Source organism: Periplaneta americana, chromosome 13, assembly GCF_040183065.1.
Source record: "Periplaneta americana isolate PAMFEO1 chromosome 13, P.americana_PAMFEO1_priV1, whole genome shotgun sequence".
NCBI lineage: Eukaryota > Metazoa > Arthropoda > Insecta > Blattodea > Blattidae > Periplaneta > Periplaneta americana.
The window spans coordinates 102,983,806-103,001,474 of NC_091129.1; the positions used below are offsets into that span (position 1 = coordinate 102,983,806).

Consider the following 17,669-nt stretch of genomic DNA (forward strand, 5'->3'; position numbering starts at 1 on the left):
AATATATCAGTCTCCACTGTCTTTATGCATGACCTTATAAAAATACAGTAGTTCGAAAACCACCAGAACCCAGTATGACAAACTCTGTATATACGTGTATGTATATGTGTGTGTGCAACCATTTTGGGTTAGAATATTTGCACAGTAGAACCCGTTATACTGTGGGTGTGGGGGGGGGGGAACATGTTTTATACCCATGTTATAACCTATTGTTGTTTTTTTTTTACTCGGTTATTTAACGATGCTGCATCAAATACTAGGTTATTTATCGATGGGATTGGTGATAGCGAGATGAAGCCAAGGATTCGCCATACATTACCTGGTGTTCACCTTATGGTTGGGGAAAACCTCGGAAAAAACCAACCAGGTAATTAGCCCAAGCAGGGATCGAACCCACGCCCGAGTGCAACTCTATATCAGTAGGCAAGTGCCTTAGCCAACTGAGCTATGACGGTGGCTCCTATTCGTGGTATAATGAAATTTGTTTTTAAATGAGTATGAGTTAACTTCAGTACAGTATTTAAATATTTTCACGTCTTCTTTATGGAAGAATTGCTTAATTTAGTTTGGCGAACTTGTCCTGAACGTTTCCTTAAAGCATATTGCTTCATGGCAGCGAGATGCATGAGATGAATCTGTTCACAATCTGGTTGACGTTCCATCATTCTACCACTTCATTTATTTTCTTTGTCATTTCGTTAACTTTCAGAAACATTCGGCTCATCAACGTCATCTTCACAGTCAGATACGTGGAGGCCTACCAGTTTACTTGCACATTCATCAGTTTTTCTCGCAGAAGCATTGATTTCTTCGTTGGTTAAAGATAGACAACAGGAAGATCTTGGTCGACATTTACCCAATCTTCAATATCACTTTGCTAAAGACTTGTTTCTAGCACTCTAAAAGTGATTACCATATCACGCTAAAAAATTACAACTTTTGTTGCCACATTATCAGTTGCATTGGTCGCCGCTTTCGCGAAATATTTAATCCAGCAGTTCTCAGATGATGTGGAACTAACGTTTCACTCAAGGTTAAAATAACAGAATGAATTGCATATACAAAAGAATGATGGGTTTGGGAGCAATGGAATGCAGTTCACAAAGGTACAAAGTTTTAAATCAGAATACAATAGTCTGGTGGACAGGTAAAAAATAAATAATGGGATCTCCAGAGTACATTCAGTATTGTATTTCCGGTACAAAATAGACTAGATATACTGTACAGGAGAAAAAGAGCTTTGAAAACTGGAACTAGACAGCCAAGACCATTCTTAGGAGTTGGGAACATTATTTGGGAACTGTGTTCACAGACAAGATCTGCAGAATCTAAAAAAAAAAAAAGAAATGTTAAAATGTTATGTTTTATTTAACGAGTCTCGCAACTGCAGAGGTTATATCAGCATCGCTGGATGTGCCAGAATTTTGTCCTGCAGGAATTCTTTTACATGCCACAAAATCTACTGACATGAGCCTGTCGCATTTAAGCACATTTAAATGCCATCAACCAGGCCCGGGATCGAACCCGCAACCTTGGGCATAGAAGGCCAGTGCTATACCAACTCGCCAACCAGAATGTATGCCAGTAAATAAAATTTATTATAGGCATATGCCTACCTCTATTATACAATGAAAATCAATCAAAATATTTATTTAGAAAGTGCATGCGATTTAATGAAAAGTAAGCATACAAATAAAAAACAAATAATATATGTTCATTTTATCTTCAGATACCTTAAATAATTAGAAAATCTCCTGTTTTAATGTCTGGAAAATAACTTAATGAAAAATATTGCGTTTATTTTTAATCAAAATATAGAAAAATTGAGAACAGTAGTATTAGAAAATAATTTATATTAATTCTAAATATCACTTAATATGAATAGATAATAAATTAATTGTTTATGTGGAATTTCTTTTATAGGACATATTATTATCACTGCCTTTAGCGTGAAAAGTTATCTTCCTTGTTTTCTTCTCTGCAAAGTCTTTTTTAGGATTTTATCTAAGTTTAAATTTGTGCTAATTCCACACTCAACTGACATAATTACCAAACTATGTAAATGCTTTTGCTACACTGATCAGCAGGGAACGGATTTATATGGACTAAAAATATATGAAATATGTAAATATATATGTAGTTATTTTTACCAAAATATGGAATTAAATATGGATTTTTACCAAAATATGGAATTAAATATGGACTTAAAATTATAAAAAAATGACTATGTACGTTAAATATTGGTACATTTTAATCAAACTAAACAAAAAATATAATGGACGTACCTTATCTTCCAATGTAGTTTCAACAAAACACAATTTTTATTGTCTGTTACCATAACAATAGGTTACAAACATTTCTTTCAAGTGCTGAAAAGTGAATCTTCTTCTATTGTCTCTGAGGATAGATTTATACTGACTAAAAGAGCGTTCGACGTCACAAGAAGTAACTGGTACATAATTCAATTTCACAATGTCTGCTGGGGATAAGTCCAAGTTAATCTTCACTGTTGATTCACCACTCATCACAGCAACAACCTTTTGTAGTTCTTCATATCCAGGGTTTTTTGAAAGTACAGTGTCCACCTTAGCTCTTACTGCATCTGCAACTTTACCTCTACCACGATTCAGTTGTTCCACAGTACTATTTATAATTTCAAAACTTTCAGATAGTGAAAGGTGCCTATTTTGGAGACTTTTGAGCGTTTTTATGATGCATGAAAATGTATGCTGAATGTGAGCTAAGTCATTCTTCACACTTATGTCACAGGTAACTGTTTTCACAGTATCAATTGAGACTGCATCTTCAGAGTCCAATGTAAGGAGAACATTGTTAATAGAGTCTATATGTTCGGCATAATATTCAACTGCTTCTAGCCATGTACCCCATCTAGTTAAAATTGGCTTTGGTGGCAATGGAATTTCAGGGTACATTTCTTTCAACACGTTAACTCTACTGGGAGCTTTGAGAAATACTTTTTTCACTGATGAAATCAACAAATCTACTTTAGGGAAATTGTCTCTGACCACTTCTGCCACACGATGAAATGCATGCGCCACACAAGTAAAATGAGTCAATTTAGGATATACAACAGATAATGCTTGTCCAGCTTTGACCATATAAGGGGCAGCATCGCTAATAAAGAATAACACATTATCGTACATAATACCCTTTGGCCACAGGATACCCATAGCTTCGTTGAACAGTTTAACTATAGTTTTGTTATTGCACTTTTCTAGAACATCACAATGTAAAAGAATTCGTTCAGAATATTGTTCACTTAACAAACCGATAACTACATTACCAACAAGTCTACCTTCTTTGTCGGGAGTCTCATCAATGGAAACCCAAATTGAACTATCTTTAATTTCATCTCTTATCTTCTGTATTGTCTCATCGTAGATGGATGGAGCATACGTCTTCCTAAGTGTTGACTCATCCGGGATTGTATGTTGAGTATATTTTTCAAGGAATTCCCTGAAGACCTTATTCTTTAGTTTGTAGAGAGGAATATCAGCAGAGATGAGAGAACGGCACAGGTCGATGTTAAACTCAGATCTTACATTCGATGTTGTTGGTTGTGTTAAAAACAATTGTCTCTGCTTGGAATTTAGTTGTTTGTTGGCCTGATGTTTACTAGTTGTAATGTGTTGTTGCACCAGGAACTTTTGTGTAGATGATACTGCACACTGACACAAATTACAAAATAATATTTTATTGTCAGTTGATAAACCATCTTCTTTAAATTCTGAAATGTAACTTGTTAGTTTTGATTTTAAATTGACTGAATGACGTACTTTTGGCATATTTACCGTCTTTATAGTATGATTTACAAAACTGAACCTATGTGTACTCTGACTGGCATTTAACTGTTGAGCTGCACAACTGAAGTCTGTTAAAAATTTTAAATTAAATTAATACAGTTTTGTAACTTACTTTCCCATTGTTGATAGGACTGCTAATTTTCAAATAACTCTGATGTTAAAGGGATTACTGAACATGTGTTTAAATCTCTATTGTTGAAATGTATGTTTAAAAGTTAATGGAATTTTGTTTTGTTTTATTGTTAAACCTAATATAATATGGACTGTTTTATATGAAATATGGAAAATATATGGAAATTAACGAAAATATGTACTAAACTCTAAAATATGGAAAAATATGGAAAATAAAAGTAGGATTTTTCAACCCTACACATTGTGAAACATAAAGATAATGCAAAATATAAATTATATTAGCTTTATAAGTAAATATGTATTTACATATAAATCCTTTCCCTGCTGATCAGTTTAAGTTTGGAAAAACTCCTTTTCTCTAATGTCACAGTCACTGGGAGTGTGAGGAAAATTCTAAGAGAAATAAATAAATTTGTGAATGCAATAGATCTATTGTTGCAAACAAGGAACTCAAGCATTTTTATGGAGTTCTTAATCTTAGATGGCAGAACTGGCGTCTGTGTCTAGATTTCTTAACAAAGTGTGTAACCATCTGTATCAGCCACTTTTATGTTATGCACTTGTTATTTTTCCTCTTCTAGCTTGGCATCTGTCAGTGCCACTTCCAGGTCTGCTGCGATTTTCTTATAGTAGTCTTAGGTGCGGGGCCTCCTGAGATGTGGGGGCCCAATTGGGATAAGTCAGTCCAATCAGCATAAAACCGGCTGTGTAGACAGCATGTATAAAAGAAGTTGGAACCAAGATTAGACTCCGCGAATTCTATTAAAGTGGATTTTTAAATAAAATTCTTAAAATAACAGGGAGCATGATGATGGTCGCGATATATCCGATTCCACGGTATACCAAGGTGCGGTATAACAGGGTTCTACTGTAATTTGTTTCATTGAAGTTGTGCTTGTTGTCTCTTAGTGGACATATTGTGTATGTGGAATTTCTTTTACAGGAGAGTTTGTTGGCATTACACAGAAACCTGAAGATGCAGCTCGACATCATACATCGACGGCGTGGCAACAGCGTGAGTGATGATGGCTGGGTAGTCGTACCGAACCAGAACCATTCCCATGTACCCTAACCTCAGTTGAATCCATGTGATCCCATCACAAATAGAAGTGCCACAGGAAGTATCCACGGTACACATTATGAAGAGGAGATGAGCATGACTGGTCGGTCTGTAATGTTTTTTTGATGTAAAGAATACAGAGAGATGGTGTTTGTGATAGTAAGTAAGGGCTGCCAGAAGACCGTCATGGATGCAATGGTGTGAATGTTTAGGTTTATGGAATGTTGTTGAGCTGAACAATGCCAGAGTGCAGTGTTGCCAACCAAATCTCCATGCTCCAAGAAGCTAGCTGTATCTGGTTGGCAAGTATGTGCAATGTATCTGGATGTTGAGGTAGTCAATGCTGGGAAGATGATTACATTGATGTAGTAAAGTACAGATTTATTGAAATCTTAAAAGAACTGTTGACATCACAGTTTTGTATTCTCTAGTCATTTCTAGTGACTTACATATGACTACATTTGTGGCTATATCTTCAATGTATGGACTTTTATTTGTACCTTCCGAGTCCCATATGTCGACATATCGAATTACTTTTAAATTCGTAATATTACTTGAATGTTCAAGTAATTGCAGCATTCACGAGAGAGAGAAAGATAAATGGATGCACACCAAAATGTAGCACGTTCACGTGTTAACAGTTTTGAGGAGGGTTTCACTCTCATCTGGATGAAGCAGTTATGTAGCACTCGGTTTTTTAGAAGCATTTAGACACAGTCAGCTCTTGTTATTATGTGGAAACTTGAAAAAAGTTTACTAGTAGTAGTGATAAGTCATAATATTGAAGAAAATGGCGAAGTGATTCTTCATTTTTATGTTTCCAGTGTGGTAATTGGAAACATAAAAGCCGAGGAATATAAAGTATGGCAGAATTTTGTAAATTGAATGATAAAAAATATTTTATCGAGATCCAGTTGCTGATTATTTACAGCTTAATTGATCTGTATTTCGATGGTCTAAAGTTTTGCTGTGCTAAATGCTGAATTATTTTTAGCATTTCAAAAGTTTTATCATATTGCACATTTGAATTTGTTACTTTCATATATGTTTAATGCTTTGAAAGATACGAATTATGATTTGCAAAAGAAGTGAGGAATTTTATATGCACTAAGAATGAACATGATTTTTGTAGATTCTAATTAGAATTTGAAAACGATAATTTTTTTATCTCACTTTTGTTTCTGGGTCATTAGTTACAGTTAGGGAGAGCCAAATATAATGTTCCTTCAAGTACAAGAATGTGGATATATATATTTGCCAGAAGTAATATTGAAATGATAAATTGTCTTCATTGTCATGAGACATAAAAAACTACATTTTACATAAAAGAATTAATCATGAAGTGTACTAAACTCAGCAAAGGGATGCAATAAACCAAAAATCTGAGTGCTGTCTACTGGGAAGCAAGAAACAAAATGGGTTAAATGATTCCAAATGTGGCCATTAAAAACCAACCAACCAACTAGAATTAATCGCTCTATATTTTTCTTAATACACACAAATTGGAAAGAGATACGCAGTTAATGTATATTTGAAATTTTCCCTTTATCAGTTCTCTTTGGAGCTGGTTGACATAAATTAACACTAAAGAATGTTTCTGTCAGTTGCACCTTTTGTGATCTTAATTAAGTGTAGTTTCCTGAAAATTCATTCCAGAGTGTTTTTTTAATTATTTTTTATTGATTATTTTACGGCCGTTTTTCAACTGCTGTGGTTATATAGCATCTGAAAGAGATGGTAATAATTCCAGGGAAATGAGTCGAGGGTCCAATGTCGAAACTTGCTCTTGCCGGAAAAAACCTCAACCAGGTAACTTGTGGCAACCAGGATTTGAACCCGGGCCTGCTCATTTCATGGTCAGGTGTGCTGTGGTACATTGCATAACTGCTATTTGGATCAAAGCATATTGGGCTGACGAAAGTTTCAGATATTAATTCCAGACACTAATGCACTCAGACATACCATTACAAAGTTCACAAGAGTTATTTTGAATCTTGACCGATTCAGCATGACACTGTCTAAGACTTAGGCTTGATTCTGGATGATTGTGAGAGGTTGAGGAAGCTATGTCTCACTGTCTTAGTAAGCATGATGATAGAGATATTTCGATAGTCAATATAATGTAACATAATCTAATTTTATTTAAAGTTCAGTCTAAATGACATATCATAGTTTAAAATCAGTAACACTTACAAAAGTAAATGATCATGTTATAATATACAATGATCATTTACTTTTGTAAGTGTTATTGATTTTAAACTGATATGTCATTTAGACTGAATTTTAAATAAAATCATATTATATTATATGTCTCACTGGCTAGTGTCTGACTCTCCTTTGTATGGCCTCCTCTCCTTCAAAATTCGCTAAATTCGGAACTGTTACATTCAATTCAAAATTTCCTTGAGAGGACGCGAAAATACATGTAAATTTTTTAAATGTAAAATTATAGATTTTCATTAAAATTTATATTTAGACCGAGAATTTATATGCACTAGAAAGGCCAAAATATGCATGCAACTATGCACTAAAAACCTTAGAAATATGCACTGAAAATGTATAAATTAACTTACTATGGAATGTTTTAGTGCACTTTTAACTAGAGATTCAGATAACTTGTAACTATACTTTTATCGTACTTTAAAAATATCTGATAACAAATATCAAATAATTTCACTTGTGTTAATGCAACTGTGTTTGCCGTAGTTTAAATGACAATAAACTAGCCTATAGGGTTTTCTTCCAGGTTTTCTTTTGTGAAGGAACGCATTTTTTCAGTTAATACAAGCCTGTATGCTGAAAATGGTGTAACTGGGGCAAACTTAAAAAAGAAGGACCCTTGTCAGATTATAATTTTTGGCCCAGAGTTCATCTTCACCTTCAACCACTAGGTCTGTAGGCTTTAGGGATTGCAATAAGCCTAACTGCAAATGTTAAGGCCATATATGCAGCCATTTTCGTAGCACTCTCCATGTTGTTGTACGAGACATTCCTAGTTCACGGCTAGTACGCCGCAAAGATTTCTGAAGACTACATATGACTGCTCTGACATTCTCCACTCTTTCGTTTGACACTCATGGACGTCCTGAACTCTTCCCTTTACAGATACATCCAGTTGTTTCAAACTGTCTATACCATTGACGAATGTTGTTATCGGACGGAGGGTCAATTTTAAATTGCCGTTGGAAAGCTTGCTGTATTATTGCCGTGCGAGCCAGAGTAACAACCGGCAGATCAAAGAAAAGGTTAACAACAATAACAGACCTGTCGATTGCATACTGTTCTAAAGCGATGTTGTCGCATCTTTTTCAGACTGCAGGGCGTACAAACGAGAAACACGACTACTTTATAACTAATATTATATAATAATAATAATAATAATAATAATAATAATAATAATAATACTTTCATGCTATCTAACTACATTAATTAAATAAATATGTAAATTACAGTTATTAATTACCTGACATCCTAGCTCTCATCTGAACTGCTTCCTTCACTGTCATTGTCACCTACACTTATAATGAACAAGCCTCTGTCGTTTTCAGAATCGCGAACAATATATTGGCGTTCTATTTCTCTTGTCCTGTTAACACACTTTGTCCACAATTCCGAATTTATAAGTTCAACACATTCTCGTATAGTTCTGCATACACTGTCACTACGTGATGGAGTCACATTTCGTTTTCGAACTTCATGTTTTAAGCGCGCCCAAATAAGTTCAGTAGCATTTAAATTACAGTGATATGGGGGCAACCACAAAACCTCATGGCCGAAATCTCTTGCAATTTTGTCAATGACAAACTCTCTACTGATATTAGCTTCTTTTATAAGTTCAAGCAATACAGATATAGTGGGGAGTGGATTGGGTACTTCTAGATTGTGCTGTACCATGAAGCTAATAATATCATCCTTTCTTGTGGATCTATTTGGTAGCCTAAACTGTAGCCTGGAATGATAAGCAGCGTTATCCTTTACAATTATACACGGAGGGCTTGTTGGAAGATTTTTCATTAATTTGTTTGTAAACCAGTCCTCGAAAATTTCAGAATTCATTTCATCATGTGAATCTGCTTTGGAGTCACCTATATTTCTAGCTGAAAGGAACAATTAGGAACCCAGCTGTCACTACTACCTGCGTGCAAAACCATAATTCGTTTCCCACGAGATACAGGGGCATTGAAGGCACATGAGCAACTCCCAACATCCCAACCTTTTTTGGGGACATCATGGGTGTCATACCATGTCTCGTGCAAAAATATAATTTTATGGCCTGCCGATCTTTAAGAACGAAGTGTGTTCAAAAATATTTGTACCTCCACATTACTATTCTCGACGATTCCATTATCATGCGTCTTTTGTTAAGAATTCGGAACCTGAATCCTAACTTTTTCAATAATTCTCTCAGTGTTGTTTCTTTGTAGGGGAATTCATACTTGTTTTGAAGTTCTATTAATATTTCACTAACTGTTGGCGACTGTCCATTTTTAAAAAAGTCATACACCGTTCGACGAATCAGATCGCAGGTGAAGTTATCAACTTTTTCAAATTCCTGTTTTTCATTTTTACATTTTTTGGGTGTTTTAGGACCTCTTTCTACAACTCTGCTTACGGCTTGCCTACTTAATCCAACAGCTTTTTCGGTCTCTGTAATCGGTCCCTCGCCCAATTTATTACTTTTGACGTAGGCATACACATTACAAATTATTTTCTGAGACTGTTTATTCAATGTCCCCATACATTTGCTACCTGTAATTGTCTTACTTCTACTAGTTGAAGGAACACGCACATTTACATTACTTTCAACTTCATTGCCTTCCCACGGCCTCCACATCTTAAATATTAACACCAACTTATAACTTCCACTTGAAATGCTTTACTAAACTGAACAAACATTTGTTATTAAAAATGGCAACCTTGGTTCTTACTCCACGTGGACTTGATATGTACACGTCAAAATTCAATCCTGGATTGCCATTGGCGGCAACAGTTTTTTGTAGAATATGATTGGAGTGGTGGGACTAAAAGAACCACAATCACAAGCGACAAACAATGACTTATAAATATCAAAGACTTGCCGGTCATTACTCCGGCTGGCGCAGTGATAATACAGTAATAACAGAACCAAACTTTTCAAACTGCAACACACAAAATGACTTGTGCACAGGAGTCACCATTTTATAAATTTAATGCTGTGATGCAATAAAGATGAGAAACAAAAATGCTGCACTATTTAATTACAAAAGAAACACGCATCCACTTTCGTTTGTAAAGCTATGCCAACCACCTAAAACTCTGGTAATCATTTAGGGACACGGTGTAGTATGCCATTTGCATGTAACCGTTATTTCTTGAAAATGACATCCTTCAAATGCCCTCCGCCAACGTTCATACGTTCTTGTAATCGCTCTGTGAAGTTTCTCATTACACTTTGCAACATTTCAATTGTGATGTTAATTTCTTCACGAATTACTGTCTTCAGTTGTTCAATGTTTGGGGGTTTGTTTACGTATACCTTACTTTTTAGATACCCCCATAAAAAATAAATCACATGGTACTTAAATCGAGGGATCGTGCAGGCCAGGGAATATCTCCATTTCTCGATATGACATAATCTCCTAACAAGTATCACATTTCCTCATAGAGATGGCTGCAGTATGTGCTGTTGCACCATCTTGCTGACACCTGCCTGAGCATGTCTGTGAACTGAATGCGTCGGACTACTCACTAAAACAATTGTGTCTCAATATTTTCAGGAGTATGAACAGTTTTTTCTTTACTTGTAGGTTTCTTTTTTAGTGCTGATCCTGTTTCTTCTAAATTGCGAACCCAGGCTTTAATCGCATGTGGAGAGGGGACAGGATTATGACAATGGAGTTGAAAGTGACGGCGAAACTCCCTACGAACACATTGTGCGCATTGACCATTTAGCTAATAAGATTTTACAGCAAATCCTTATTGCTCACCAGCCCAATGCTCCATGTTTAATAAATTGCAACAATCAGGTTAAACAATGACAATGAATTTTAAGCCAACTAAAATAATCCATGTACTACCTACCAGCAGCAAAATTAAAATCTTCTGTTTCTTTAGCCCCCCCTTATATCAACTATTACAACTGTCTTTCTGTCACTGCGTCTTCCATGTGTTGGATATTTGTGTCAAGAATAAAATTATTCCATTCTAAAGAGAATTTATTACGGAGAACTTCCGAGTCAGAATTGCTTTTGTTTTACAATACTCGCGATAATACGTGATTATTTTGTCTAATATGAGCAGTTGTTACATTGTGGCATCATCCATATGCGACTGATAGAGTACTGAAATATGGCTTCCCAATTGCCAGATAGCGAGTGTGTTGTGCGAAAGTAAGCACTACCCTTATACGAAATGGATTTTACATTTTTAGAAAGTCTTAAATTTTTAACAAACATAGATTGTCTCCAAAACATTCTGAGCAAAGCTTATGCTAGCATCTGTGACATCTTGTAAAGACGTAATTAAGAGGGAAAGTAATGGATTTAAATCAGGAGTAGAATTTTCTCTTCTTTGTTTATTTTTTTTTAAGTGGGTTATTTAACGCTGCTGTGTCAACTACTAGGTCATTTAGCATCAATGGGATTGGTGATCGCGAGATGGTATTTGACAAAATGAGGCCCAGGATTTGCCATAGATTACCTGACCTTCGCCTTAGGGTTGAGGAAAACCTCGGAAAAAACCCAACCAGGTAATCAGTCCAAGTGGGAATCGAACATGCACCCAAGCGTAACTCCGGATCAGCAGGCAAACACCTTAGCCGACTGAGCTACGCTGGTGGCTTTTTCTTTTTTACGTATAGAGATGTTCAGCTTGTGGTAACTCACAAGTTGATTCTTAAGTGTCCTACTTTTTTTTATTTTACAAGTTAAAAAAACTGTTTTTGTCTTGGGATGTTTTGGAAATAATCTACTTATGAAATATAAGTGATATTATTCTTTTTACGTGTAAATAGTATACATGCAACAGTTCTGAAATATTAAATATAATGTGTTTGTAACAAAATTATTTTAGAAATTGAACTATGATGCTAATTAAAGTTCTATTGTTAGATATGTTACCATGAACATAAATATGATGAACAATTGTATTGTTCTAGAGTAGAAAGAAAGAAAGGAAACATGTTTCTTCTTTCATCAAAAATAATCCTTCATAAAATGTTTTCTGTTTTCAGTGATATGTTAACTTACATTTTCGGTTGATATAATAGTTATACAGGTATATCTTGCTTTAAGGTACTTTGCTAATACAGAACTTTTCAGTCTTATTAATGTTCATTATTTTCGACACTTGCGATTTGGGATTTTGATAGTACATGCACATCAGCCTTCCTTCCATAATATCACTTCAGAATATCACTTCTTCTGAAGTGTTTCTTAGTCACAAATGAGCAGAGGATGAAACTATTTTAAGATTAGCAATGCAGTATTGTGTAGCATTTTATTTTTTTCACTTTTGCACTGTGTTCTTTAGGCCTAGTGTTATTGCACACTTAATAAATGATAGTGTAAATATGTTTTTATATGCATTGGCAAGTGAAAGAAAGGTTTTATGTCGATACTTTAGAGCAGCAGTGTGAAAGGTGACCTGTTGTATTAGTGAGGTATACCTGTATCAGAAAAAAAAATAGTAATTTGTTGGTTTAATAAAGATATTGATCTTGTGTTACCAAAAGTAAGGAATAACGTTTTTTTTATTTTCTTTTATGAAATGCGAGAATATGCTTGTTTGAAAATGTTCATTGTTTAGCAAACTCAAAAGTAGACCTCTCTTCTAAAAGAACAGTACAAATTACTTCATGTATATATATACTTAGAAGATCATTGAAAGTCAGTCTGTACAGTGATCAATATGACCTGATAATGTGTTGTTTCAATTTGAATTTTCATTAGTAGCATTTAATTAGGTATGTTATGCTTCCCAACCATTGAACCAAATATAATTGTGGATCAGGGTGAAAATTGTTGATGTCTGAAATAGGATGTGAAAAAAAAAAAATGCATTCGTGTTCTCCCATATGTTTACAGTATGGTACATAGTTGCACTTGAAATGAAGACTGATTGAAACTCATAGTTAATCTGGTTGCTGGATGGCCTAAAACAATGAAAGGAAAAGTGTTGAGATTACTGTTATCTTTATTTATTACTTGTGATAAAAAGTCTTGGAATAACACTTAGTAACTGTTTACATGTAAATTAAAAGAATTAGAAGCTGCATAACATGGCAATTGTCAAGGAACTTGTGCTTCCTGAGAAGAAATGTTATTTTGGTAACTAATAACCATGATTTATTTTATTAAGAAAAATATATATGTATATATGTATGTACATTTTAAGATCAATTGTAAAGTATATGGCACCAGAAGTATTTGAATCTTTTTGTAAGCTTCCTCAGCACGTTAAGTAGGTCCCCCATTCTGTGTATGCAGGAATGGCAGAATTAATATCAGTGGGGACAATTTCTTAGTGATGAAATAAATTTCCATACAAGTTAACCAGAGCATCCATTCTTAAAGTGAAACCTCCTATACTCTTCCATTCAATTATTTTGCTCCTTTTTCTTTCATTGATATGTGTGTCCATAATCTTGTTCTTCTTTTCCTGGTTCCTCTCCTTTACTACAAAGTTTTATCTTTGCTGTCTATACGGGCATCAGAAATCCTGCCATCTTTCCCTCAACCTGTCCCTGATCTGTTGATCTGTTCTATATTTAGAGATCCATTAAATTCGCAAGATGTGATAATGCGAATTATTTTTATTTTGCCTATTTTTAGCGCGGTTTCTTTGTACAATGTGGGCAAAAAGTTCCACTACACATGTTTATTTTTTCTGTAAAGGAAGTCATGAAAATGTGTTTGTGTTACTCGTATGACATCTGACAGACGTATTTCGAGGTGTGTTCTTGGTGAAAGACATCTGTTAGACCTGAGTTAAATCATAACTCGGAAATTACCAGCCATTCCAAGAGGGCAAGATGATAAGGCGAATATGAGAGTTTTCAGTGTGGAGAAGAGACTTGTTGCTTACGTATGTTTTTACAATTAGCCACATACCGGAAAAACTGTGAGTAACATGCAGTCATATGTCCTGCGCCTTTCCAAATCCCTGTCTGTTAATTTATTGATAGTCACAAGGCGAAAAAATTTAATTTTCAAATCTTCCTTCATGTGGTCGTGCATTGTTGAGCATAGCATTTGCATTTGCACTTGTTGATTTCATTGGTGATCGATCCACTGACTCAATGACAGCAGAACCAGTTTGGTGTTGAAACCTTCTCTCTTCCACTTCAGCAAGTTATCTCTGCTGAGTGATGCTTTGACAAAACAGCCCTGCAATTCTACATTCTAACGTCTCTTCTGCAGTTAAAATGAAAAAGATTTAGTGAATATTCCTACACTATACCATTATCAATCAGCAAACTGTCATGTCTGATCCAAGTGGTATCAGTGTTTTAAAGTTAAATCGTAGTTCACTATGTAAAGACTTTAACTCGGATAAAAGTGCTCATCAAATATTTGAAAAGCAATTTATAAACAGTCCATATGGTTTTGTGTGTTTCATTTTTCTTATCTTATTTTAGCTATCTTAAACCAATTGAAGAGTTCACGGGAAAAACGATGAATGCCACAGTTTTGTTAAGGTTGATGTCATCTAATTCAATGGATCACTACGAAATTTAATGTTGTTCTTATGAAAAATGGTAAAAAGGAGAATTATCACCACGAATACAGTAATCCTTTCCTTTATTTTCTATAGAAACAGCACTACATCTTGCAGTTATAGACTCAATTAGATCATTATCTAATCCTTAACAGAAATGTGACATTCATTGTTTTTCCCGCAAACTCTTCAATTATTTGATTTTTAAATTGTGAGGAGTATTGAGTTTAATTCTGATTTATCGTCTCATTGCACAAACATTTACAATCAGCCTACAGCTTAAGAACTTTCATTTCTGCCATGTGTAGAGACTACAAACTCTTTTTTTATTCTATTTTGTAATAGCGAGGGTTATGTTAGATTTGCAGAGCAATTCGTGTTGACAGTTACAGATGTATCTTTTAGACTTGACATTTCCTGCACAGATGCATCGTGGTCCCAGATCAGTCCATTAAGAGAATGCTTCAGCTCGAGGCATGTTATATAGTTAGTCTTGTGTTCGCCTTGTGAGCAATGAGACCTCACGGATGTACTGCAGAGTGAGAGTGTTATAGTGCGTTTCATGAGTAGAGAGGGTTGCTTCGTCAGATTTTTAAACCATTAGCAGGTAGTTTTGCAGGAAGGCGAGAGAACTATAGAACCTTTAAAAAATCTTCATAGTTCTGCTAGAACATTCGCGTGTGTATCATGTATTATGTTATCTGTAACAATCACATAATTAGATGGAATGTTAGGTGAAAGCTGCTCCTGAAACCATTTTCTTTTAATGGTCGCTCTCCATTTCTTCTTGATAATCCTTAGTTGAACGCGATTTGAACACCAGTAACCGATTTTTTTTACAAACCCCTTTTCACTACCGATATATTTAACAATAATCTTGGAACCTTTACCAATCGGTGCACGCAGAACTGTATCATCATCACATATTGTTCACAGTTTATCTTTTGTCCACATTTAACTTATCCATGTTACGTCGAGAAAGAATGTAGCACATTTGGTTAATCTTATACGTATCTTTATTCGTACAAAGAAACTGATTATACAGTGCAACTATATCCTGACATTGCATCAAATATTTCTGCGGCATATTATTTTTCTTATAACAGAACTAAATATTTCTCATTATCTGCTAGATAGATGATCGAGACGCAGAGAAACATACCTTTCTTTGACACTTTTTAATGTCATATGTCATTCAAGCTTGGAATGAGGCCTTCTCCACACAAACTTAAAATATTTCTTCTCAGTGCATCGCTGTCAAAATTATCTATATTAGTTTTAGAACAATATTCTATGGCCTTTTTCGTTAAACTTGTCAATTCGTCTTTTGTTTCTTCTTAAGGATTCTACTTTTGACTAATTCCAGTCACTTTAATAGTTCTTTCATACACTTAGTGATGGATGGTGGCCGGGTAGCTCAGTTGGTAGAGCAGCTGGCTACGGACTGGAAGGTCCGGGGTTCGATCCCATGTGGTGACAGGATTTTTTCTCGTTGCCAAACTTTCAGAATGGCCCCGAGGTTCACTCAGCCTCCTATAAAATTGAGTACCGGGTCTTTCCCGGGGGTAAAAGGCGGTCAGAGCGTGGTGCCGAGGTCATGGAAAGCATGGGGCTCTACCTCCATGCCCCCCAAGTGCCTTCATGGCATGTTACGGGGATACCTTTACCTTTACCTTTACTTAGTGATGGATATCATAGGTTATCGAATATTGCATTGTCATATTCATAAACCCGGCATATAAGCTCTTTACTTTTGGAACGAATATGGTTTCCTCTTCCACCAATTAAATAGGACACTACAATTAAACGTAAGATAAAACTCACACTTAAGATTTCCAATGTTCACAATACCATGATTGCTTGAAATAGCAAACTGGTTATGACTGTAGCTTCTGTATGCAATAGGAACTACTGAATCATCAGCGACTTTATTTCAATCCTCCCAATACCTGCATCAGAAACAGTAAGTGAGGGTGTTTTCCAGGAATAAGGTTAAGTAATTGCTAAGGCTATTGAGGTCAACCCCCTCTATTCGTGAAATGCACTATAGTACTGTATAGTTCAAAAGTTACTGCAGAGCAGTGGCGGCTTCTCAAGGGAGTTGCAGGTTTGTACACCCCCCCAATAATGTTGCTAATCTCACGGCTTTGTTACTATTAAAGATGATATTTTATTTTACAATTTTCATTCATGATTATCTGCAGCTGGCGTCTTGTTTTGTACTTCTGCAGGAGCCTCTGAGCCTCTTGGTTTGCAGAGATGTTGAAAACCTATGGAAAGTAGTTTATAGAGATGTTCGGCTAGTGCGGGGACAGGGGGGGTTAGAGGCATGGCCTACTGCTTTCCTCATTGAGAAAGGTTTGTCGCACTCCCTGACATGGACACCAACGTCAGTGCAGATGAAACTAAATTCACTGGGAAAGTATCTGTTTCAACTAGACATTTGTCCGAAGTAATAAGCATGAAAAATGTATTCATTCAGCTTGTGCAATGGACAGTCGCATATTTTGCATATTACTTTCTCAATCTACGTGCACATAAACAGCACAATACATAAAGAAGCTTGTATTTTGCTTTAAAGTTCTAACAGTTGTTGTTCTGACAATAAGTGCTGCTATCTTCCGACAGCCTACGAAAGCTGCATTTGAATTTCATGAATGATAACGTTGCACTTGGTACTTGGTAGCTTTCTGATGACGATTCTGTGCTCAAATGTTTTTCATGAGGGTAAATCGCAATATAGAGAATGTAGAAGCTTTGCCCACGACCCCTTCCACTTTTGGACTTTCTGTATAAATAGGTATGCTTGTATTTATTCATTTTACTTATTAATTGCATATAAATTAGCTTTGTATGTATACGCCCTTAGGTATACACAGTTTTAAACTTTAAAGTAAAGTAGGTCCTCTTTGATATCCATTGTGCACCACCATATTTTCAAACCACCAGCCGCCACT

At 35.4% G+C, this 17,669-nt stretch overlaps 1 protein-coding gene across 2 annotated transcripts in view; it reads left to right on the forward strand.

Moving 5' to 3' along the window:
- Positions 1-17,669, forward strand: part of LOC138712187 (mitogen-activated protein kinase kinase kinase 7-like) — a 166,683-nt gene that overhangs the window by 110,919 nt on the left and 38,095 nt on the right. Inside the window, exon 12 of one of the 2 annotated variants that reach the window (XM_069843689.1) lies at positions 4,900-13,547. The exons of the other annotated variant lie outside the window; for it this stretch is intronic. Within the exon in view, the coding sequence (XP_069699790.1) occupies positions 4,900-5,028 (129 nt within the window). The 3' untranslated portion in view covers positions 5,029-13,547. Of the gene's footprint in view, positions 1-4,899; positions 13,548-17,669 lie in introns of those variants that run through there. 2 annotated transcript variants of the gene reach the window in all.